Raw genomic sequence first — 26565 nt, 5'->3', positions numbered from 1 at the left:
ATCAAAATAGATCTACGACTGTAGCAGCCGAATGTTTCCTTTGACCTCTAAACCTTTTGTTATCCGTCATCACATTAAAGGGAAATTTGGTGTGAAAAAACGGATATGAGCTATAGAAAACTACTTGAGAATGTATGATGTCAACACGCAGTAAGCATGTGTTCCGAAACGTTTCTCAAACAGTCTCAAAAACAAGTCCTCTTGGAGAGCTCTGAGCATCCTGACCCATTAAAAATACCTTCTACTTGAGCAAGACGGAGAGGACTTGGATTTGAACATCACACTCATTGCACTGCTTGTAGACATGTTAAAATGTCCGTGTATTAACACTCTGGACAAAAGCAATCTAGTAAATCAGTGCATTGCACATTTTTCCTGTGCAGATATTTAATCTTGGGTTCTGTGTCTGTTATTGATAAATATCTGTGGGGCCACCTTTAGTTAGGGCAGGGTAGCTGTATATAATTATGTATAATAGTAAGTAAAATAGTTGGGAAAGTATTGTCAGCATTAGGTTTTGCACCATTGGAGGCAACCGGGACGAATAGTGGAGTGGCAGCATGAATTGAATAATGATGAAGCACCGCTGAAACTAAGATTATCTTTATTCTTAGTTTGTGTGATTTTCACAAGCTTGATTCTTTTTAAATGCTGTTTAGGATTTGTAAATAAAGATTTCAGAATCTGTATTCCGTTTCTCAGTTCACAGATGACCCCTCTCTGGCTGTGTGGAATGACAGTGCTGGTTCTGTCTTTGAACTTCATTTCAAGTACGTGAATGACTAAGATGATTTGGGTGATTTTATCAGACTGCCGTTTGTTCTTTACAATTATTTATTTTATGTGCGTTTATGCTCCAGCTTGCCTGAACTCTCAACCAACTAAGTGACCTTCTGATGATTAACATAACTGTAACATTACTGTTAAACCTGATAACTCCAACTAAGACATGATTGAAATGATGAATACTAATGTTTGGTTGTCCAGTTATCACTCAAGAGCATTACATCAGATTGTGTTTTAAAAGTTTGCATATTTTTATTCCGTTCTTTCATTTATATTTCAACATCGTGAAAATCGATAGGTTGCAGTAATTACCAACACACACTGACCTTCCTGTCACTTCAGTTTTCTTACAATTCTCAAAAACCATTCAAAATTCAGCACTCAGTTACTTTATTAAAAACTTAGTTCAACATCACAGCCATTTGTAACAATCAGGAAATAAAGACATTGCCTTAAAGCTGCATCCTCTCCTAAACATAGTTGAACCGGCCCTTTTATAATGTTTTTTTTTCACAGCACCTCTCAGCCGCCCACATACTGTATGTGTTTGATCCCTCCAGGACACGAGTCTTTGGTTGAGACTGCTTTCTTGTTCTTGATGTAGTCGCATATATATATACATTTCCTTGTGGTTTTAGTTGGGCAGAGCTGTGTGCAAACAGAAGCTTTGAGAGGAGCCTAAGATAACTTTTGAGGACTGTAGTTCCAGCTGGTTTCCTTCGTCATGTGTTGCAGGAGATCTCTGGGGGCGAAGGCGCACGAAGTCCACTGTCTGTTCAGCAGCGACAAGGGGAAAGTCTACTGTGTGGAGCCTCTGAACGTCGGGGAGCCATTCACAGGCCACTCTGTAGCCCAGCACTCACTGGTGGCCATGGTGTCGCTCAGAAAGGTATAGGCTGGATGTGCTGTGTTTAAGTCTTCTAATGGGTTGACTGGTTTTTTGTGCCTTTGTTTTACCAGGTAAGTGCCTGTGGTCATTGCCAGTAAGTTATTGCTCACAATAACTTGCTCACAATAACTTCATGAGTGCTGTAAGGTAAATATGTTCTTAAATTCTACCTTAAATTCTAAACACGATTTTGATATATCTGACATATCTTCTTTTCTCTATTTTGCCATCTTTTGACAGGTGTTGATTATTACCCTGAAACCTGACTTGAAGGTTGTTTATGCTTCCCCGGTTGTGAAGGTAAACCTCAATTAAAATCGGATTGTTTTACGTGTTTAGAATTGCCCTTTTTTTTTACATACTCGGTTGATTCAGAATCATCAATTCTGTGTTTTGGCTTATAGTTAGCTACAAACCTGTCTGAGGCAAGACCTCTGAGAGTGGTGTTCAGGTAGAAGACAAGTGTTTGTACAACATGCCGAAAATATGCAACAGCTAACTAATTCATGAACATACAGTATGTTGGTTATTAAACTGAAAAATATCATAATTAGCTAAGGGCAATGTGAAAAATATATGCAAGTGCTGTAGTTTTCATAGGTCATGCTGCCATACAGTTACAATAAGGGAAACATCTTTATAGAAATTTAGTCATATGATAGGGCTCTCTTGTTTAGTTACACAGTGTTTTACAAGCTTTATTTACAAGTTATAATAAACCTGTTAAAGTTGTGACTGATACAATTTGTTTTGCAGACAGATGCTCACTGTATTCCCAGTCTGGCTTGGAATTTTTTATGGATTCAGGAATCAGTTGACCCTGTTTTAGCTTTTTGCCAAAGTTCCTGTATGACAATGTTTCATGTAAGTTGTGATTTTTTTTTTGGTGGCGTTTCTTGTGGTAATTCAATACATTGACAAACTGTCACTGGTGGTATGGAGCTGAAATATGTGTTTTTAAAGCAAAATATATTTCTAGGTGTGTTTTTTGCTTTTCCTGGGTGGAATTATTTTATTTACAGAAAATTTGACTTGGATTAATTGTCCAAAGACATAGATATTAATAGTATCTTAATTTCTGTTTTCATTCCAGGTAAAGTGTACAAGTGAAACATTGTCAGTTGTCAAAATAAGAGAAATAAAGCTTCACTTTGAAATTATTAATTTTAAGGTGAGTGCCTGCTTTTTTCTGAAGTAAACGTAATCCAGTAAAATTAGATAGCTTTCTTTTGTGAAATAACTATTGCTGCCTTTCTTAATTGAGGATGTTTGTTCCAAAAATGTTTTTTTTTTAGTTTCTCTTATATATATATATATGATTTGAATAAATAAAACTGGCAGTTTTTAGGCACAAAACAGGAATCCTTTTTGAAACAAACAGTAGACTTCTAATATGTTCACTGTACATCTTAGTGAACAGTACTATATGGCCAGCTCACCTATAGCCAAACATTCACTTTATAACTTTATGGACACAATCAAAAAAGGAGCTTGAAGTAATCTATAGTTGCAATCTTTAGAACATTTTTTAAAATAAAGTCAGGATATATATTTGCAACAGTGAGAATAAAAAAAAAGTAGAATAAACCAGATTTTGACAGCACGGGTCTGGCACATTAATGAAATTAATGGTTTTTCCGATATAATTTTCTGACCTCAATGTTTCAGAAGCTCAATAAAACCTTTATAAAAAATTATTAAAGAACGAACACTTTACTCCACTCATTTTTTCTGTTCTGTTTCTCCTCAATGATGGGAAATAACCCGGGAACAATCTTTATCGCATCTTTTCAATAAGCAAAACTTTGTGAAAAGAATGTGTAATATTTTTTCAAGTTCATGAACATTTCCTGTCAGGCTGAAATTAACATAAGTCATGAATATGGGTCATGTTATTGACAGGGCCCTCTTCCAAACCAAAAATAGCCATCGGATCATCAACGCAGTTAGGAACTGCCAGATTCGACACTGCATTCCATTGGTGCTTCCCTACCACCCTAACACCCTTTCTCTTCCCAATTTTACAGGATGAACCCTTCACTGGTAACCTCTTTTCTAACCATCTTCAAATTTCGCCGTCCACTTAATCTGCGTTACCTTCTTGTTCACAGCTCTCTTGACTTCCAACAGCAGTCATCCACACCAGGCATTTTCCCCTACAACAGAACTCGCTGCATCCACTGTAAACATATATCCGATACAACACTCATTCAAGGCCCCTCTGGACAATTTCGGATCACCCAGATGACATAATGTATTTCCAACAACCTTATTTACTGCATCTCTTGAAGAAAATACCCAGCTGATTACATTGGTGAAATGGGAATTAGACCACTTCAGGGAACATGTCAGGTCTGTGAGGATCAAAGATCTTTCTAACCCCATAATTTATCCATTTCACCTTTAAAGGCCATGATCATACTGATCTCTCCGTGGACATCCTCACAGAGGGGTTTCGGAACAACTATTGCAGAAAGACATCTGAAACCAAAATTATCTTGAAACTAGGAACACACTTTCCCCCTTCTCTCAACGACGCACTCATCTCCTTCTAATCCTCTCTCTTCATTCGCAGGTTTTGACTTCACGCCTCTCTTCCAGTTCTCCAAGAGTGTTGATTCTCCTACCTCCTCCCAACTACCCTGTCTTTTGTTTTCCCATGCTTTATTAACTGCCAGTTTCCCTCTTTCCCTCACACCTGAAGAAGACTCTACAACGTTGTCTCTTTTCTTTTCCTTTCAGCATGGAATAACCTTTACCTGTTCATTTGTTCCCTAAAAAGTGCCTTTAAAAGGTTTAATATAGGTGTTTCCCTAATTGTATGGAACTGTTTCATTTGCTTTTCTTTGTTTGGTTGTTGTTTTGCTCCATGATATGGCAGGAGCAGATGCCATTTTTTGCTACTGGTGTTCTACAGCAAAAAGACATAAATACGTACTTACCTTACCTGTCACTGTTGTTTCTTTGCATGTGTGTACTTCAGTGGATGAATACGCAAACGCTCCTTCTCATTGATTCTGTGGAGAAGCTGCACGTTCTAGACAGGAAGAGTGGGAAAGAGCTACAGCTGCTGGACCTGCCTGACCTGCAGCTCGTACACACCTGTTCACCATCCAAAGATTGGGCTGTTGGGACAGATGTATGTGTGGGATCTATCCCCTACCCATTGCCTCTGCAATGGACCTGATTTTTCCAGTGGCTCCCATAAAATCTTTGAAATCCTGCCTGAAATCACCAGGTTTGGAATTCTGTGAGGGGAAATAACCCAGTCTTTTAAGGTCATGAAATGAACTCCCATGGTGAAAGAAAAAAATGTATGTCTTCTAATTTCTTATGTGAATACAAATGCTTGTCAGTTCTTCATCTGACGAGCAGGAAACAGTCTTGACTGATTTCAGTCTCCATTGAGTTCAGCAGTGCGGCAGTGAATCTGTCGCACAGGACAAGACACACTGCAAGGTTTTCCCAATTCTTATATGCAGTACAAGCTCATAAAGAATTTTTTACTCTTTAAGTGATTGTCCTGTTTTATGAAATGTTTGTGAGTGTTTGTCCTGTCCGTTACTGTGCGATTTCTTCTACTCTTAACACCTTGTACAAGGAAATTAGTTGCTTCAGCTGTTATAGCAAGACTGTTTATTCTAATATGCTGTACTGTAGCTTTTTGTAAAGGCTAAATTAACAGATCCAAGCAATTACTCTAATACCTCCCAGAAGGTGGTTAAACAGTAATATTGCTGGATACATGTAATAAATATAAACACTATATCCCACTTCAACCTCTAACAGAAGCTAGCTGTCAATGTTTGGTAATTACAGTAAGTGCGAAATTCCCTGTAATCTCACATTCAGAACCATAACTTTAATTCCCTTTGGTACCAGTAGCACATGGAGGCTTGACATGAAAGTGAAGTAAGCCTAAAAAACATGGCCTATTTTGACTCCCAAAATGAATTAATAAAGAAAAAGGAACGTGATGCTTATGCTTCCAGCAATGGCACAGAAATGATAAATGTCATGTTTTGGAGAAGATGAAATGTGTACAGTATGTGCATGATTTCACCATTGTGTTTATTGTATGCTTTTTTTAACGTGGTAATAACCTGCAAGCAGTTCCAAGTCCTGTTTTATGTCTTTGAAGGCTACAACGGTTAACAAGATCACCTATCAGTCAGTGGGCAGTCACGGAGGAGAAACAATTTTGCTGGGGGTCAAGGTGAACTTTGTTTTTCTTTATTTCTTCAATTTGGTTTTGAATTTAAAATGTGTTATGAAACAAAGCGTGACATACCGTAGAATAAGAGGCTTTGAAAGGCTGTGCATCTGTGCAGAGAATGGGTGGTGGCCAGGCCAGAATCAACCCCTGTTTTCTCTGTTTCCACAGTCTGTGCGAACTGTCTCGCTGAGAACCTGGGCAGAGGTGAGATTCTGCTAGCTTGCAGTCAGGGACACTTACTGGGGTTCAGGTTGGTTTTCATGCTCATCTGGTGCCGATGATTTGTCTGTCCAGAGGCTCGACTCCCTGGTGAAGCAGGAGCGGCATGCAGAGGCCTTGGCGCTGGCATGGAAGTTCTCGGAAGGAAGTGCCAAAGCTGTTGTTGGTAGGTCACTCCAGCAACTTGGGGCCGGAGTCATTCCACTCTTCACTGCACACTGGCAGGGGTGGGATGCACATTACTGAGAGGTGTGGTGGGTGTGAGAAATCCCTGAATAAAACAAAAGTTTGAAATGGCGCGTGTGCACTGATGGTGAACAACCATATAAATATTTCTCACAACACCAAAAAATCTAAAAGCTGAAAAGATGAGAAATCGAGTTTGACGTGCTGAGACAGTTTATTGTTGTTTCTCAAAACAAAATGTGTTAAAACCCTTAAAATGCCGTTCAATTATCAGAAGCTTCTATATTCTCAAATTCACGTTGCCCCCATTAGTAAGTGGCTGGCTGAAATGTTCCTGCTTCCACCATAGCTTTGTCCAGTAAATATACAGTAGTGCACTACAGGTTAACAGTCAGTTTCATGAATTAGTGTAGCTACTGTTTTGTATACAGATATCACATTACATACAATACTATAGTACTAAGTTACAGCCTTTTGTTGCTTAGAGCCTTTATTTTATTGCGTCTTATAGTTAAAAGTATTTATTAATAAAATGTTTTTAAGGTCTTCCTTGGGGCAAACAGAAAAAGAAAGCTGCGGTGGCCAAGAAGGTAAATATTACAGAATAAAAGTACTTTTTATGTTTGGGTGTTTTGTTTATATTTAAATTTAAGTATTTAAATATTAGTTTAGGTAAATGCAATTTAGTTACATTTATCTTAAATTATGGTTATGGTAAATTATCATCATTGTGCAAAACCTTCATGTGTGGATCTAGTCTGTCATGAAGGCCATGAAAAAAATGAAGCAATAGAATTGTAAATCATTTAATTTTAAAAAGTAATTCGTGAAACTATTTTTGAGCCCTCAATGTGCTGAACTGACTTTCTGCCTGGTTTCCTTTGTGCTCAGTGGTAAGTGGAGATTTAAGATAATGTTTAATGGTGGTGCTCAAATAATTGACTTTGCAGTGAAAATCACTGGTAAAGCACTGTTGAAATGTTAGAGGATCTATTTTGGTTTCATGTGGAGGATCAAAACTAAGCACATAAAGAAGAACTTTTAATGTTAATGTGCATCGGAAAACTCTCTGACCTAAACTTGCTGGCAGTCCCCTGATACAGTACTTTGCAAAGGTATTCAGACCCTTCCTATGGTTTTGTCAATCTGTGAAATTGTTCAGGTTTTAAATAAAATATTGAGTGCTCAAACAGACTTCTACAGGTAAGGTAAATTACAGTAAATGTAAGCCTAGAGAGAAAAATGTAAATATGTCAATTGCATAAATATTAAGATTTGTGAATTACTGTACATACTTGGTGGAAACACATTTGGCAGGAATTACAGCCACAAGTCTATAGAATAAATCTCTACCAATATTGCACACCAGGTTGGTGTAATGTTTGCCAGTTCTTCTTGGCAGACATGCTCAAACCCTCTCCAGTTGTTAGGGGATCATTTATGAACGTTGGTTTTCATATCTTTCCACATACTCTCAGTAACATGCAGATGCAGATTTTGACTGGACCAGTTGAGGACATTAACTTTCATATTTCAAAGCTACTCCATTATAGATTTGACCTTATGCTTTGAATTACTGTCCTGCTGAAAGATTATTTTTCTGTCCCAGTTTTAGGTGTTTAGCAGACTGAAGCAGGTTTTTCTGTAGGATAGCTTGTACTTTTCTCCATCACTTTTCCATTTAATCTTGACCAGCTTCCAAGTCCCTGTGGATGAGATGCAAAATTAGAACATAATGTTACCATAACCATACACTACTGGGAGTTGTTGACTGGGTGATGCATTGTGTTGTTTGCTTAAGATGTACTGGAATAGATTTTAGGCCCAAATGTTCCAATTTTGCTTTATCTGACCACAAAACAACTTTTTTACACATGCTTGCACTGTCTGAAATTTGCAAAAAAACATTTACTGCAAACATGAATTGAGATGTTTGTTTTCAGTAATAGTTTCCTTCGGGCCAGGTTTGACTCATGAACATTTTTCCCCCTGTCCCCTGTGAACTCTGTAACTCTTTCAAAGTGGCTGTTGGCTTCACCTAATGATCCCTAACCAGATTTCTCCTTGCCAGCCTGTCCCACTAAACCGAGCAGCACGACAAGTAGGAAACTAGATAAACCTGATAGTCAATCAAGACAGTGATTGAAGAAGACATTGATTTATTCTGAAATTATGTGAACATCATTACACACAGACTCAATAAATGGTATGGCTCGTTAAGTTACTTTTGTGCACCTAAATTAATTAATGTTTAGCAGCTAAGGGTTTAAATATCCATTCAGTCATGACTTTTCCATTTTACTTTTATATTAATATTTACTTTCTTTTGTCTTTTGCTTTGAATTGTTTACTAGGTTGTGTACAGTATACACTGTAACAAGTATTAATTGTACTTCAAGGTGTCATAAACAAAAGCTTCAATGAAAAAAAAGGTGTAAGGTTCTGAATACTTTTGCAAGGCACTGTACAGTATATCACAATATCAGGCCAATTTCCTGTGCTGCCTGCAGCTTTTCTGTCGTTGTCACATGTACTTTGCACTCCACGAAATATATAATGTAATATTCCCATGTTGTTGCTATTATTATCATTTAAATTAGTATTTGGCTGACATGTGCCAGATTATGTTCACATTGTATTTGAAAACGAAGAACATTATTATAAATGTGTGCAGAGCTTGTTCTATGTAAGCCATTCTATCGGATAGCGGTTTTGGCTAGTCTGCAAAGGAATAGATCACAATGAAAAAAAAATGTTTCAAATAGTGTCTGAGTACCATGGAATGTTTAGTCAGTTAGTTCTGGAAAATAGCAAGGTTTAGTATAAGCTCTTGCTTATATTAGTCAGTAGGTATAGTACCTTATCTCAAATAAACTTACCACTTTCTCAATTATATTTCATATTGTTCTTCCAAACAAGTGTATATGGCAATGAACAAGGTAGAACCTTAAAATATTAATATTATTTGGCAATATAGGTTAGAGAAGTACATATAAGCTGCTTGTGTTGGGGGGGACGGATGATTCCAAATTGGGTCTGTGTAAACCAAAATCTTAAGGAAGAAAGCTGAAAAAAAATAATGTAGATATTATGTGTCAATGGGGTTTCCTTCTGTAAAAAAGATAAACTTTTAACCTATAGCAGGAAGGGAATCACTATAAACTCTGTTATTAACTAAACAAAATGTAATCTTGATATCGATAGTCTCAGGCTGTCCTCCAGATCCGATTCAGAGATTTTGCCCATTGTGTCCTATGCCTCTGCTTAACCTTTTTTCTTGTACCCAGACTCATAAATCCAGAGCAATGGTGTTGGCTAAACTCTGTGGTGTCGGTCCTGCAGGTGGCTGACATACTGCTGGACTACCTGGAACTGTGTCTGAGGAGATGCCCTGAGCAAGGCAAACTCCAGGTCATGGAGCAGCACTTCAAGGTGGGTCTTTGTGAGCTTTTAGCCACGAGAGTAGAGGAACTGATGATTTTCCCCTCTCTAGAAAGGCAACAGTTATCTCTTTACAGTGCAGCGAAAGGGTTTATGTACCCATCAGGTTTTCTGTATTCTTGTGTATTTTAGATGTATAACTTAAGATTTTTCCAAAGATCCAATTATAAGATAACCTGATCAAAGATGCGTCACAAAGACATATCGTTTGGTTTGTCTGTCCATCCATCAATTTCTAACCGTTTCTTCCAATTCATGGTCGTGGGGAATTTGGATTTATAATTGACAAAATGATCCAACAGTAAATTATGTTCTCCTTACAATAAGTATACTGCATGTAATATTTGATTCAGTCACTGATAGAATGACACAGGAAATTCAGTTGTCAGCACAACAACGGACACGTAACTTACTGTAGTACATTGACAAAATTGATCATACCATCCTGTATAGAAAAAACAACATACAGTGTTGTGAAAAAGTAAGTACACCCCATGAAAAGGTGTGTTTTTCAACATATTTGCATGTATGGATATTTGCTCTTCATTTCAACAATATTGATAGATAAAGTTGATCTAATTTAACAAATAACAACGAAAATTATTCTTTGCAATCATTTATTCAACATAAAAAGTCAGAAATGCAATTGTGTGCTATGGAAAAAATAAGTACACCCCCTAGCTTGAATAGCTGTTGTTGTCCCCTTTGGCAGAAATCACTTCTTGTAGGTGTTTCTTGTAATTCTCTGTCAGTTGCCTACATCAAAATTTATGCCCACTCTTCCTTACAGAACTCCTTCAACTGTGTGATGTTTGAGGGCTTTCTTGCATGTCCCCCCACAGCATTATATGGGGTTAAGATCTGGGCTTTGACTTGGGCCTTCATTTCTTCTTTTTAAGCCATTCTTTTGTGGAATTGCTTGAGGGTTTTGGGTGATTGTCTTATTGCAAGGTCCACTTACGTTTCCGCTTCAGCTTTTTGACAGATAGCCTCAAATTTTCGTCAAGTACTCTCTGGTACAATGTGGAATTCATGGTTGACTCTGTGATAACACACTGGCCAGGCCCTGCAGCAAAAAAGCAGCCCCAAACCACAATGCTTCCACCACCATGCTTTACAGTTGGTATAAGGTTCTTTTGGTCAAAGGCAGTTTTTGTTTTTTTGCCAAATATAACATCTGGCATTGTGGCCAAACAGCTCTACCTTTGTCTCATCTGTCCAGGCACATTGTTTCGATAGTCCTGATCTTCACCTAGGTGTTGTCTGGCAAACTTCAGTCATGCATGTATATTCTTGTTTGAGAGCAGAGGCTTCTTCCTTCCCTCCTGACCTCTCATGTAGGACAAAGTTGTGCAGTCTCTTTTGGATTGTTGGCTGCACTTTGACATTGACTAAGGCAAGACTTGCCTGTAAATCCCTTGATGTTATCCTGGGTTCTTGGAGACGTCCTGCAGCATCTTTTTATCAGCTCTTTGGCTGAATTTGGTGAGACGACCTGGCCTGGATAGATTGCCAGTGGTTTGAAATTTTCTCCATTTGTAGTTGATCTTTCGGACAGTGGCGTGATGGACTACAACTTTCTTGGAAATGGCTTTAAAACCCTTCCCAGACTCATAGGCATAAACAATCTTTCTTCTGAGGGCCTCAGAGAGCTCTTTTGATCTTGGCGTGACCACCTCAATTGAAAAAAACCAAAGCAGACCACAGGTTTCTGATGTTTATAGAAGGCAGTGTTCTCCAAATTACTCTCTAATGATGTTCTAATCATTTGCACCTGTTTTGGTGCACCTGCTTCTAATTTTAGGCATTTGATGCAACGATAAAGGTAGAGGTGTACTAACTTTTTCCACACAAGGATTTTGCGTTTCTGTTGATTTTAGTAGTACAAATGAGTGCAAAATGTAATTTAAAAAAATAACTTTGAAAAATGACATTGCCTTTATCTATCAGTATTGTTGAAATGACGATGAAGTATACTTTTGTCCAAAAATGTAAAGAAAGACAAATTACAGGCTATACCAGGGAGATCACAAGTCACAAACCATCACCAAAACCAACACCTTATCAAGGTGAGATGGTCTGAGCAGTAGTGTCTAGTCGAGATAGAGCTCTGCTTGTAGAGATTTATGGCAGCTTGACAACATGGCTCTACATACCGTTATCACTACTCATCGAATTCTGTGACTCACTTCCTCTGCCCAGTCCTCATCCTGGTGTTACTATATCCAATGGATACAACATACTGTATGTTCTCATGCTAAAGCTAAAGTGGCTTTCTTGCCTTGCATTAGGAGAACATGACTGTATTGACATGGTTACTCTACTTGAGTGAACTGAGCTCTGCTGAACATCTGTTACATACGTTGCAGCACAAAGTATCTAGGGTTCAGAGACCAGTGAACATGCTGCACGAGAGGAGTAAAACAGAATCCCATAAGACTGTTGTTAGATGTTCAACCTTTATTGCTTGCATGAAATAACATGCTCTTTCTTTTACATTTAGGAGATGATTCCTCTCTGTGCTACTTGCTGTTTTAAATTCAACAGAATGTGAGTGCCTTATGTTCTGCATGCCATTTATATGTATTACAGTCTATAGAATTGCATTGTTTTTGTTTTTAGACTCTTTCTGTTCATATAAAGTGTTCAAAAGTTTCGAAACACACTATGCATAGAAAGACTTAAGGAGATAACAGTATTGTTCACTGTCAATATTGCTCTCTCAGGTTCTTTTATAATATACATATTTGATCATATAATGCTAGCAAGGTTACTAATATCTGCACTTTTCTGAAACTAATTATGTCTTCTTTTGAAATATATTACAGACATTGATGTGATCACAGATATTGATGTGACATGGAGGCAATATCTTTGTATGTGTGATGATAACAAATTCTTAAACTGCATAGTCTACAGCTTAGAAGGGTGTTTGTGTTGCATGACATCATTTTAGGCTGTATATTTGAATTATTAAATTGTCAGTGGCTTATGTTTTTTTCTTAATTGTACTTAAGTTAATGGGTTATTCATAGACAACTATGATACCTTCACTATATTTTTATATGGCACTTACTAATGACACACAGGTAACCAAAATTACTGAAAATAAATCAAAGTTGAACTAGGAAACTATAGTGCCAATAATCATGCCTCTGTTATTTGTAAAGTTATGGGAATGATTATGGCTGATAGTTTACAAACTGGATAACAAGCCAAGCAGATAATGGTTGAACTCAATAGGGTGGGGTTATTTTCCCCATTTCCTTCTCACAAATGCATTACTCTTGTAGTCTTTCCTCTATGTGCTGTAAATTGCTGTTTTAATTAAAATTTGTTTTTGAGATGATTACGACTAACATACAACACCTGAAAACATGAGAATGTTTAATTTTTCTCTTGGGTTGTCCCACCATTTGAAACGGTTCCTTTCACTTTTTTTCCCAAGTTTTCCCAGAGTGGTCAATAATCGATACACGTTCTTCTGGTTGTTCTTTTATTCAGAGTGTTAATAAGTGCCAGAAAATTAATATGTTCTACCACAAGTCTGCTGGGGGTGGCATTGAATAGTGGATATGTCTTGGGTATGGGTATGACAAGTTATGGGTTCGAGTCCGCACTGCAGACACTGTTGTTGTACCTTGAGCAGGAAACTTTACCCAGCTGCACCAGTCTACCCAGCTGTATGAATAGGGACCAGTATTGCTGAGGGGGTAATCCCTGCCCTTACTAGTGTCCCTTCCAGTGGAGGAGTGATGTCTGATCCTCATAACGCTACAGAAACCAGGATAAGATGAGGCTCAGTGAGCCCCTGTGGTTCTGGTATGGACCATTTCCAAACCTAGTAACTGAAAAACATCCTTCATGCATAAAAGTTAAACATTTGCTATTTCCTGCCAAGACTGAAATAAACTCACCTCTGTCTAGTCTATATATACCTTTTTTGGTCATCTATTGTTTGTTTGTTTTTTTGTTCTATTTTTTCCGATCCAGTGATTTGATTTTTGGGGAGGTATATGAAAAACTGAACCACAATGCTGTTGCCCTGGGGGTCCTGTTTGAGTGCCTGGAGCCACATATCCTGAGCAGCAAACAGAATAACATACCACCACTGGTCATGAAAGACATGGTTGGGTACTATGAGGAGCAGGGGAAGGTGCATGTCCTGGACAAACTCATACCACACCTGGATATCATGACCTTGGATCTGCATCAAGTGAGTCTGGAATCAGAGATCCTGCATGTATCCAGCAGGGTGAACGGAGGGTGACTATAGAGTACGTTACACCTTCTGTTTTCTAGCAACACATTCTCTAGGGCCAGAACCTGGTGTACATAGGACATTGAAATGGGGAAGTGTAGAAACAGCCCCTAGACCAAGAAACAGGAATGCGTCAGGGTTCACATTCCTCATGAGAATAATGGAGGAATTGGATTCAGCTGTGAGTGAGCTATGAGACTTAAATTATAAATTCCGCTATAAATGAGACTTAGCTTACTGTAAACAAAATATGAACTGTCTGTAGGCTCTGAGGCAAAAATATCATGTTTTAACTGAAGTCCAACAATATCTTTCAATGACATCTACTTCTGTGTCAGTGGCAGAAATACTGCAGGTTTAATACCTGTCCGCGGCATATCAGGACAGCTGGTTCTATTAGTGTTATAGCCACAGGTAAAGTAGAAATGCTAGATGAGTAGGAGGATCTGCTACATTTGGTGGCAGCAGTGGGAACGTGCCTCTAGTGGCATAAGGGGGAAAGCACAGAAAATAAAATTGGTTTAAATGTTCTTTTCTTCTCCTTTTCTTTGATCTACTAGAACATTATGCCATATTCGTAATTGGATCTGGTCTTGGAAGGAACAGGATTTTAAATTCTTGTTTGGTCACATACACTAAACCTTAAAGAAGCACTGGCAATCCTGGACATAAAGGGCATTTGGTTTTATACGTCACTCTGAGTCCGCCTAATTGATTACAGGGGTGCAGCTCATTCCACGGGAGCCTTTCTCACCCTCACAGGGAATTCCATGATTATCCCCCATTTATGAAACTAGGTCTATCTAGCTCAACAAAACACCCCTATTCTCAAGTACTCGGCTTGATCTTCTTCAGCTCCGTGCCAAGTTATAGCCTGACTTTGAGCCAAAATGGTGGCCTCTTGATGACCAACCAAGTCCAAGGTGGAGGCTTTGTATAAAACCATAAAAAAGGACTGTATAAATACATTGTCAATGATACTTTAATAACAGCTATTTCTGAATCGTAGGTTTGTCTACCAGAGTTAAATGAGTTTTGGCTTGTTTTTTTCAGATTGTTAATTTATCAAGAACGTTCAAACTGTGCGATTCTCTCATCTATGTTTATAACAAAGGAATGAATGACTACACAACTCCCATTGAGGTAGGTTTGTTTATTTATTAAGCAAATGTAAAAATAACACAGCTTGTACACCCATACCTCTTTTTACGAATATTCTGTTTATGAAAATTCGATACTACGAAGAATGTGAACTTCTCACATTTCGAATAATGAAAGCGAACTTTGAAACTACAAAGAAGCGAAAAAATGTTGAAACCTCCACGAAATGCAGAGAGTGAGGAGGAAGGCATCATACGACTTGTTTCATATCGAGTGTACACGTCACATTCCACTAAGTTGTATGGGTAAGAGCTAGCACAGAGCCTGCGCAGTGGCAGGAGAGACATGTGTGACACTTACTTTTCGTGTAAGAAAATTGGTGGTTTAGACTTTATCATGGACCCTAAAGGTGTGAAAAAATGAAAATTCGAATTGTGTGTAATTACAGTAAATACATAAAAAGCTAATGAAAGGGAACAGAACTGTACTGAGGTATGATTAATGATTTCTAACTAGGTCAGCAGTTTTTAATGACCAAAAACACAAACCACAGTATGCATGTTAGTATTGTTGTTCATTTTCTTATTTCTTGGAGAAAAAAAGTAAATGTAGTGGTGACATTTTTGGGGTCCGAAATGTTAATTTTATCCTATTAAAATTAATGGAAATATCTTTTACTTTTGACAAATTTTAGCTATACAAAAGGGTTTCTGGGTGCGTATTTCCTTCGTAAAAAGACGGAAAGTACTTCCCATTTCCCAGAAGAGCTGATAATTGAGGGGACTGTGTAAAATCAAATAAAGGATCTTATTTGACTCCCATTCTCAGATGCTAACCAAACTAAGTCAACAACTTAGTACCATAAAGAAAGCTGTAGCTCTGAATTACGTTTTACATTTAATTGTATACCCTTTTTTAATGTTTTCATATTTTTCACATAGTATATACGAAACTAGTGGGTTACATCACATCTGAAACACCTGAAGTTATTAAACTATGATTTTTTACTAAGGTATATATGAGCTGATATCTCAGAATGAGCATTTAGCATTCACCAGTGTGACAGTTGAACAGACTCAGGCTTCTTACGTTGCTGTATAGGAGCAAAGTTATCCAGCTGTAGCTTTGAGCTTTTCTGGGGTTTTTTTTAGGCTTTATTTGTATGCATTGGAAGCAATTAAGGCAAGAACTATGGTTCAGTGATTTACAGCGTCATTAAGAACAGCTGGTGCTACCCATATTTCCTGTAAAAATGGAACTCGTAAAGATATTGGTATTAATGTGCTCCTGTTTATCATGGTACTTTTCTCTTTCTACTTTCTTGACAGGAAATGACTCAAATTATGTCAGTTGCTCTTCGAAGCGAGAAACCAGGTACTGCTTTTGTCACTTTCCTTTCCTGATGTCTACATCAGTTGTTTTTAGTTTTCAGAAAAACAATGTGTACAAAATACACATTTGAAGATGGTAAACCACTAAGCTCCCCTCAAGACAGGGACTACCATTCTCAAGTTGCTTTTCTTTTCAAATGATCCTCTCTACCTGCAATTAACCCTTCTGCTACTACTTATTTGGAACTTTCAGTAAGCAAAGCATGCATTTCTGTGTTTATTTATTCAGTAAGTAATGTCACATTTTGAATTTCACAGATGATATTGTGTCTGTGGGCAACACGATTCTGGTCTACATAAGGTAATTTTTTAAATTTTTGAACAAGAAACCTTAATTTTATTTTCTCTGTTACAGATGGAGCCGTATTATAGTTTGGTTCAAGCAGATGTTTTTATTACAAGATATTTAATTTAACTTGTTTTTTGTATCTGTTCTTCTGCATAGCATTTCAGCTATTGAAACAATATATAGCTGAAGTCACAGAGGCAGTTATACTCTGATGATGATTCTGTTGTATTTTAAATATAAATGTTAATTGCATTTGTACTGTATATAGGCCTCCTCAGCGTTGTAGGTACTGTCCTTTGATTTTAGGAATTGGGTAAAATGTTAAGTTTATCAAACCAAGCCAGTAATAGGGAGCACTGAGGCTCATCTTGTAGAGATTTGGTCTGTGGTTGGTGAGGGCTGGGGTCAACTCTTAGATCTCCACAGTTCACATATATGCTCTAACATTGTTGCACCGATGCCTTGGTTAATAAAATTGTCTGTCATTGTGTTATGTTGGAAGTGTGCTGCAAAACAATTTCCCCAATGGAACAATAAAGTTTGAATTGAAACTAATTCAAATTTAACTTATCTCTGGATACCTGCAGGACACATAGTTGTCTCTACAAATTGGTTATCAAGTTCATGGCTATGTGTACCGGTAAATGACTGAATTTAATGTTTGTTTGGCTCTAATTTAGTTGCTGCTTGACTGGTAGAGAATATCCTCTTGGTGTTGTACCTGAAACCAAGGTTCAGGATGTGAAGAGCAAGGTGAGATTTATGTTTTGATATTGACAAAATAAGCCTTTTATGTGAGCAACCACAACCACAAGAGCAATGTTTTAAATATATTGTAGGATTTTGTTGCTACAAAAAACCTAGGTTGTTAAAACAGCCATGAACAGAGTTTAAAACAACAATGTTTCTTAATATTTGGAAATACAGGATTGATTTGATGAAAATGATCACGTGAGCATTTTCTTTTTATGGTTCAGTTTATTGATCACGTGTGCAAGGCTTTCTACACATGGTAGATGAAGTGTGTTGTTCTACGCCCAGTAAAGGCAGAGGGCCAAAGAAAACTTGGAAAGGAAGAACAGATACTGGACAGAAAAAGCTAAGGAAATTCAACAACGCGCAGACATAAATACCAATGGTTTCTTACCGCCCCCATGACCCAAGAACCTGAGATGTAAGGAGACCAGAGTAAAGATAAGGAGACTGTCAAAGCCTGTTACAAGGATCATTTTTATGACTGATTTAATCGAGAACATGCTGTTAATGATAGTATGTTCAGTTCGTCAACACCGAACAGGAGAAGGAGAGTTTAGAACTGGACAAATAATGAGGTGATGAAAGGCATCACACTGATGAACAACAATGATGTAATTCTCTTTGAAATGTTTAAGCTCATTGGATGGAAACTAATGTTACACACTCCTAAACCCTTACCATACTTGGAATGAAGAGGTAATCCCAAATGGTTTTTAAGGATGTCCCATTTGTGATAATCTTCAAGAAAGGGCACAACTTCAATTGTAGAAACAACCGTGGGAATTATCTGCTCATCTATCAGATTTATCCTCTCATCCTTCATGCTAAAAAGCTTTTCCCAGAATCCGAGTGTGGTTGAGACTCTCAAGAGCCATGGCCAACATAATTTATACAAACTCAATTACTGGAAAAATGTCAGAAACCACAAACACCTTTACTGAGCATTGTTTGCGTGTTCATTGACCGGTATTTGTTTTTCAGGTGTTCATGTGTCTTACAAGTGTACATTCCAAAGACATTGACCCAGTGGAAGACCCTTACCCATTCATCCGCATTCTTCTCAAGTATAATACTCGAGAATTCCTCAATGTTTTGGCGCTGGTAAGACTAGCAGCAAGAGAAACTACTGAGTACTAGGTGAACAGGTGAACTAAAACAGTCAAACCTTTGAAAAGCACAAACTGTGACAGTAATCTGAGCACTTCAGAAAATCGAGTGTGTATACAGTATGTGGCCGAAGGTATCGCCACACAGGTGACGTGCAGTCATAGCCAGACAGTGCCTTAATTAATAGTACACCTGTTCTGCAGGTAATAAAACTCCATAGATTTCAAGACTTTGATTATGCAAAAGGAAATTATACAAGTTGAAATGTAAGTATCCTTACTTGTGTTCTATAAAAGATGAACGATATACAAATTAGCCTTTGTTTCATTTGACCTAAAAATGGGATTTGTAGCATTTATGTGAGCTGCATCTCCTATAATTTTTTTGTAACACGAACTCTAAAGAGAGATCATCCTGTTATACTTGATATTTACCTACAAGCAGACTTCCCAACAATGAAAGCTTTATTTCTGTATGAATGTCAAACTACTTTTTTATTGCACATATTTTGCAGACATTTGAAGATCTGCAGCAGGATAAGCAAGCAGTTGAGTTTCACCAAAGAATTATAGACATCTTACTCCAGGTGAGTGTGTGTGAAATTAACATGAATGCTTTGGAAAAACAGTTCTGTGGTTTCAACAAGTATAATTGTATATCCTGTTATGTTTTGTTTGATTTTGTTTTCTGCTTCTGAGCTTTTCTGTGCTATCTCTCTATGAAAGCCCTCCTAAAACCTAGCTTCTTAGATATGTCTGTGGAACGCAATTAGCTTAGCAGGTGGCCCATTAAACTTCATGGTCTAAGGCACAGTTTTTGCATAAGCTCTATTTATGGTTTTGCTAGAACTATTTGTTTACTTTGTAAATAGGAATGGAAACGAAGTCAGAAAAATTAAATGGGCAAAAAGTTTAGATTTGGAAATATGGCATACACACAAAGGAGCAGAAAATGTAGATTAAATCAATGCCGAATGTATAATTAGGCATTTCACAGTCACCTTTATTTAAAGTGACTGACAGAGAAGGTATAGCACAAACATCAAACAACTACTACTTATACAAGGCCCTTGATTTTATGTCTCATTCAAACTAGAGAAAACGGGTAGTATGCAGGCTTTTTTTGTAAACCGCTAGGTGAACCAGTCCCCTCCATTATCCCAGGAAGTGAAGAACATGTCCCATGTGCTCAAACATGTTATTCATTGCTTGGTCCACAAAAAGGTTCTACCTTTGCTCTTGTAGGTAATGCTGGAGAGTGCCGACTTCACTCCATCCCAGATTGGCAGTCTCTTCACTTTTTTGGCACGACAGTTAGCCAAAGCAGAGAACAGCCTCTTTGTGAACAGGCGTCTGTTTCACCAGGTCAGTGTCACAACTATTGAACAGCCATACACCGTACACAGTGTTTTTGTTGTTAGCAGTTCATAAAAGTCTTAGTTCTTGTTGACTTTATGAGATGTGATGCATTGTGCTTCTGTGATTTTGTATGAATGTTACAGAAAGAGTTTTCATTGTGCAAATTAAATGTAGTTATTTTGTAAGTAAACTCTCAATAATACGCACGTTTAAATAAGACCCCATATTTTCAGGTATTCATTTCTGTGTATTCTATCTTTATTCGTAATACTTTTACTGTAAGTTGAGTAACAAAGCTTCAAACAAGGGCTTAAAGGTTAACTGAAACTCTATTTTTACATTCGGGCTTATAGTGAATTGGCATGGTGAGTGCATTTCAAACCACAATGAAACTATTAGTACACAGTAACATCACAAAGGAGGTGAAATTTAAATGTATGTGCAGCACCATATTCTCTTTATTGTCTGTGATTCAGGATGAGGCAACATTGTAAATATGCTTCAGACCAAGCTAAATTTGTTACTGTTAATAGTAATTATTTTAATAAAACCGGCGCATACAAAGTGACAAGTTTTTTAGTACTTTAAAATATTGTAAACAGTCAACAAACTAAAATACACTCATAATAATTAATGTTGTTAGGAGACCATGTTTCTCATTTGCTTATAGTGACTAATGAACAGGAAGGGCTGCTTTCACGTCACAATTCATGTGAACTCTTGCTGTCGCCCATGGCAAGACCAGCAGTTTCTCATTTGCCTGTGACAACATACTGTAGCAACCATATACTGTAGTACTTTCACAGAGCTCCCGATTTTACACTTCATTAATGGTATCGCAACATTTTTCAAATTTTGAATTAATTTATTTTGTTACCGAGATTTTATCACGAGAGTTTTTTTATGGTTGCATTTCCTTTTTTGAAAGGTCCTTGATTTTCTCTGCAATCCAGATGACACCACACAACATGCAGAAAGACAGCAGGTACCCTCCTCTACCAATGTTAAGCTGCTTCTTCTATGGCAAGTGCATTTGTTAGAATGCAGGCGAACCGGTGGCACTGTGGGTAAGGATCTGCGCCTGTGGCTGGAAGGTTGCCGGTTCAAATCCTGCGGCTGGCAGAGGAATCCTGCTCCGTTGGGCCCCTGAGCAAGGCCCTTAACCCCAACTGCTCCGGGGGCTCTGTACAATGGCTGACCCTGTGCTCTGACCCCAGGCCTCTTTCCCTTTCTGTGTGTCTGTCTCATGGAGAGCAAGCTGGGGTATGTGAAAAGACTAATTCCTAATGCAAGAAATTGTATATGGCTAATAAAGTGATCTTATCTTATCTTATGTAAGCACATAATAAAGGTTACAAACAAGAAGAGGCCATTCAGAGCCATTTTAGAGCCAGCAGGTAATTCATCCAAGGCTTTCATGCAGCCATTTCTTGAAAGAAACCAGGGTGTTGTCTTCAAAAGCATGGCTGGGCAAGTTGTTCCATACCCCCACAACCCTTTGGGTAAAGAAGTACCCCTGATTCCCAGTTTTAATGCACTTCCATATGGTTTCCACCTGTGTGGAAGTTTCCATCGGTTCTTGTTTGACTGCTTGGCTTAAATAAACAATTTTACTTAATGGTTTTAAAATAAAAACACGAACTGAAAGAAAACGGATTACCCTTTGTGAACAAATACGATCAGGAAAGGATTTGATTAGACAATCTTTAACATCAAAGAAATGGGAGAATGGTGTCTTAAATCTAGTAAGGCTAAAATACTGTATTAAACTTATATAAACACAAGAATATCTACTTTTTGTACATGTATTTTTTTATATTTAGCTGCCTATAAGAGGTGTTAGTGGGGCCAGCGGGGGGCGCTCACCCTGCGGTCCATGTGGGTCCTAATGCCCCAGTATAGTGACGGGGACACTATACTGTAAACAGGCGCCGTCCTTCGGATGAGACGTAAAACCGAGGTCCTGACTCTCTGTGGTCATTAAAAATCCCAGGGCGCTTCTCGAAAAGAGTAGGGGTGTAACCCCGGTGTCCTGGCCAAATTTCCAATTGGCCCTTACTAATCATGGCCTCCTAATAATCCCCCTCTATGAATTGGCTACATTACTCTGCTCTCCTCCCCACTGATAGCTGATGTGTGGTGAATGTTCTGGCGCACTATGGCTGCCGTCGCATCATCCAGGTGGATGCTGCACATTGGTGGTGGTGGAGGGGAGTCCCCATTACCTGTAAAGCGCTTTGAGTGGAGTGTCCAGAAAAAGCGCTATATAAGTGTAAGCTATTATTATTATTATTATTATTATTATATTGCATCAAAACAGTCCCCTTTTGATGCACACTTTTTATAGTGACCTTGACACTTCAAATGTATTTTTAATTTGGCCAGTGGATATAAAGCTTCTATATTTAAGCAATAGCTTTCAATCAGGTAATTTTTACACCTTTTTTTTAATTTATTTATAAATGGAAGGCACACATCTGTCTGCTTTTTTTTGTCTTCACCATTAGTACAAAAAGAATATCATTATTTAGTTTAGCACTCTGTGTGTCCGATGCTAAGATACTGTATATGTTTTTTGGGAAAATCGCATTTAGGTGCTCAGGTTGATTGTCAGAAAAATAATTGTCAAAAGAGGAAGGAGCTTGCTGATATCAAACATTTCGCCCCTCAACGTTTGTGGGTTTTCTTTCCATAAATGGGACCTTAAATATTGCTGGAACCCTTTTCAAAGTTTTGGGAATAAATAAATAACTAAAATAGTAAGCCCATGCTTCAGTGATTAAATGAAGTGGCAAGCAGAGAGGAAATAAACCATGCAGGCTTCACCACAATTGTGCAGGTGCATGTCTGAAATGCAGAGCTACTGTACATCATTTAAATGAGAAGAAATTCATGACTGGCTAAGTGACCTTGAAATCGTGCATCATTTTGAATTTTACAGAAATGTATTTGCAGACGATAGTAGGATCTTGAATTTGCCTTTGTAAATTGATCATTGCAATGTGAGAAGCAGCAGTGTTAAGAGTTTATTCCTCTAATCGGTGATCCAATTTCTTTTTTTTTGCTTCTTATTCTTCTAGGCCTTACTGGAGCTTTTGCAGGCAGGGGGTTCCGCTTATTTTGATGAAAGCAAGCTTTTGTCTATGGCCGAGTCTGTACAATTGTAAGCATGCAGCTCTATTTTAATTTCACAACCTGACCTGCAGAAAGGAAGAAAGCTGGGTGTTTGTGCTCATGAAACTGCTGGTGTTGAGCATTCCATGAATTTGAATTTGTCATATTTTATAATCAGGCCCTTGTTTAACAAGTATAACTTACTGCTTGTGACCAGTCTTCACCCCATGTTTCTCTGTTTTATTCATTTTGTTTCTAAGACCTTTTATTGTTTTATACATGTATTTGTTATTATTATAATATTTGTATTTATTTGTAACATAACATACAAAACTGGTCTTTTGTTGAGATGCAGAACATGTTGTTCTGTGTTTTTCTGCTTTCCTTAATTCTTTATTACCTTAAAAGTGGAAGATGTTTTTCTGCTTTTTGTGCAGTCAAACCTGTTCATAGATCTGAAATGAAATTTTTCCTAACAGTTCATTATACTGAATGTGTTAGTGCGTGGATAGTACTTAACAGTATTTATAAATAAAACTTTTTAATCTTCCTGGTACCAACAGGAGTCTGGAGCATGTTTCTTTCATTCTGTAACCTCAGGGCTGTTTTTTTCCATTTTTATCCCCAAAGCTACCAGGTGTGTGAGTTTGTATTTCACGAAAAGCGTCTTTATCACAGAATTTTGGCTTGCTACCTAAAGGATGCTGCAAGAAAGGTAAATCAATTGAAAATAAGAAACCACTTTTCCCTTACTGCGTGTTGTACTTATGCTTTTCCAACCTATTCTGTCTTATGTCAACAGGATCAAGTACTTAGTTACATACGTCAGATTGCAGCACGTGCTGACCTCACAGAGAAGGAAAAAGTGTTGTTTCAAAATGAGTTGTTCTGCAACATACAGGTAAGATGGAGTAGTACTGAATGGACACTGAAAAAGTATTTTCCAGTCTCGGGTATTAGCGTTAGAGTTCTGTGAATTCAAGGAATCAATTTCAAGCATTTTTCAGTATTTTCAGTTTTATTGACTGTTGCATCTTTTGAATAAGAATAGGAATGCTGGAAAGATCTTTCATACTTGGCACAGGTCACTGGGCCTTACAATGGCTAAAAAGTGTGAAGGACATCAATTAATTTTTTGACTCGTTTGCTGCAACCTCACAAGCTCAACATTATTCATCACCCTGGTGCTACCATTCAGGTAGCAGACTTTTTGACTCAACACCCAACCCTGGACGATGATCATTCCGAGGAGCAAGTAAGGTTGGAAAGGTTGTGGAAACCAAGGGAGCTCTGACTGTTCTGTCTGTTCTGACTGTTAGAGTCTAATGTTTGGCCGTCTGGCGTCAGTCATGTGTGACTCTTTGAAAATGACTTCTCATTTTCAGAAGAGAGAGAAGTGATAAAGGGCTGTGCTAGGCCTTTGTCACATGTCAAAAGAGCAGCTGCCAACATAGGACATTTGTATGTATTTGGTATTTATAAGTATCTATTTTTGTATTACGTGTATTTATGAGTATTCCTGAATTTTTTGGTGTGTGTTACTGGTTGTCGTTACTGGATCAACGATGTTGTCTTGAGCTGGTCAGTTCCATGGTCTTGTATCAGGTTACAGAGCTTGTTGATCCACCCGTCTAAGTGGACATTTACCTGTCCTTCAAGAGGATCAGTGGTGGGGCTTATGGTGTGTACCCTGTACTTGGTGGTATAGCAGTTTTGTGGTTGAGTCTTGCCCTTTCTTTTTCGTTTGCACTTGAGTTGTTTACATTTATTAAAGCTGCACTTATTTGGCTCTTTATTTGGTGTTTTATTTGCATTTTTAAGTACTTCGCTGACTACTTCTGTTGGTTAAATAGTGACACTGTCCTACAGATGTGGCATGTTCCAGGTCATCAACAATACTATAATAAAAATGACTGTGATATGATAATAAAGATACATATGCGGTAACATATCAATAGCCTAATAAAACTAACTTTAAATAGTATTCTAACTTCTTTTCTTTATTGTTTGCAGAATGCAGATGGAAATTTTAAGTTCCTTGAAATGAATTTACAAACATTTCCTGACATTTAATAGCTGAAATCCAGTAAATGATCAGACTAGCAAAAATGTGAGTTGAGGGTTCAGACAAGTCTGTGGCTCACAGCTAGACCAAAAATAGATACTAGAGTCACAGGATGTATGCATGCTGTTTAACCCAAGATCTCTCACTCATTCTTCTATTGCAGGAACTCCTGGAACTGAGCCCAGACCAGACGTCTGTGTTAATACTGCGGCACTATCAAGACAGTGTTCCCATCATCATAGAAACCTTGCAAGAGGTGGTATAATGGTTAACAGTCTGTCAGATTTCTAATTTGCTATTAAAGAGCTAGTCTTGCTTAAGAAACATTATTTTACTAAATTAGGAGGTAGGAGGATGGGGAAAAAAAGACAAGCTAAGATTTGACCTTTGGTGAAGGGTTTCAGTGTGTATTTGTGGACTTCTCTGTCTGTAAATTCCCCCACTGCCACCCTGACAGCATGCCCTCACTTTACGTGTACTGCCCAATCATTGATATCAAAGAAGCAGTTGTTATTGTCATGCATTTGTTTAACAAGTAATTTAGAAAATGTATGATCAGAGTTTGCAGGTAGGAAGAAGTGGCAGATTTTGAGTTTGAAATTTAACATTTATGGGTAAATTAAAATCTATGTAATTTCTGCCACTAGGCTTTTGGTTTTTCTACTGTAGGGCTTTTTGATGATAATTGTTGAAAACAGATGTCTGATTTTGTTAAATGTACATGTACAGTGAGATTATGAAGCCATATTTGAATCCATATTAGATAAATTTGAAATTCTTTATGATATCTTCATAGCCTTCCACAATACAGTTTGAGGAAAGAAGGATGCATTTTTAAAATGGACCACAAAATACAGTAAAAGGGATAATGAGTAATAGTTTTAATTATCTTTACTTGCTTTCTGTTTTCAGTTGTACAGTTTTTGTGTTTGCATTATGAAAAGCAAAATAAAATATTTTTGTAAGAAAAATCTCTGTTCATGTCATCTCAGGATTCTAGGTTACTTTTTGACTTCCTTCATGGAGTATTGAACCCCAGGTAAAAAACTAAAAAACTTATGTAAAACCAAAAAGAGAAATACTGTAATTTCTATGAGTGTTTTTACAAACATTCATGATATGTTTTTGGAAATTCTGTAAGTTGATATACAGTATATTGGTCAATTGTTTAGTTTGCTTAATTTAATATGATCTTTGTTGCCACTTGCCTATCGAAGTGGTGTGTTGATTATATCAACCTGGATTGGGAAATATAAATTAATTACTGTATGTCTGAAATCAATGAACTACATTTAAATGGTTTGAGTACATTAAGGTGTATTTCATCTTCAGTATTAGTATGTAACACATTTAAGAAGTGTAAATTCAGTTTCTGTGAAAAGTTAT

The 26565-nt window shown here is 37.6% G+C and overlaps 1 protein-coding gene across 1 annotated transcript in view; it reads left to right on the top strand.

Moving 5' to 3' along the window:
• LOC107078254 (vacuolar protein sorting-associated protein 8 homolog) overlaps positions 1–26565 on the top strand; it is a 48770-nt gene that overhangs the window by 6959 nt on the left and 15246 nt on the right. Inside the window, exons 9-34 of the mRNA XM_015354518.2 lie at positions 703–770; positions 1522–1675; positions 1916–1975; positions 2432–2539; positions 2769–2846; positions 4659–4814; positions 5817–5891; positions 6060–6095; positions 6186–6276; positions 6840–6886; positions 9639–9728; positions 12241–12287; positions 13731–13953; positions 15052–15141; positions 16428–16473; positions 16749–16791; positions 17460–17532; positions 18517–18636; positions 19157–19228; positions 19887–20006; positions 20929–20985; positions 23081–23163; positions 23745–23829; positions 23917–24015; positions 25343–25435; positions 26172–26218. Coding sequence (XP_015210004.2) covers positions 703–770; positions 1522–1675; positions 1916–1975; positions 2432–2539; positions 2769–2846; positions 4659–4814; positions 5817–5891; positions 6060–6095; positions 6186–6276; positions 6840–6886; positions 9639–9728; positions 12241–12287; positions 13731–13953; positions 15052–15141; positions 16428–16473; positions 16749–16791; positions 17460–17532; positions 18517–18636; positions 19157–19228; positions 19887–20006; positions 20929–20985; positions 23081–23163; positions 23745–23829; positions 23917–24015; positions 25343–25435; positions 26172–26218 — 2261 coding nt within the window. The remainder of the gene's footprint in view (positions 1–702; positions 771–1521; positions 1676–1915; positions 1976–2431; positions 2540–2768; positions 2847–4658; positions 4815–5816; positions 5892–6059; positions 6096–6185; positions 6277–6839; positions 6887–9638; positions 9729–12240; positions 12288–13730; positions 13954–15051; positions 15142–16427; positions 16474–16748; positions 16792–17459; positions 17533–18516; positions 18637–19156; positions 19229–19886; positions 20007–20928; positions 20986–23080; positions 23164–23744; positions 23830–23916; positions 24016–25342; positions 25436–26171; positions 26219–26565) is intronic.

The sequence above is a fragment of the Lepisosteus oculatus genome, chromosome 6 (genome assembly GCF_040954835.1).
Source record: "Lepisosteus oculatus isolate fLepOcu1 chromosome 6, fLepOcu1.hap2, whole genome shotgun sequence".
Taxonomy (NCBI): Eukaryota; Metazoa; Chordata; class Actinopteri; order Semionotiformes; family Lepisosteidae; genus Lepisosteus; species Lepisosteus oculatus.
Note: the sequence above shows the minus strand (reverse complement) of the source record. Positions and strands in the feature narration are given on the sequence as shown.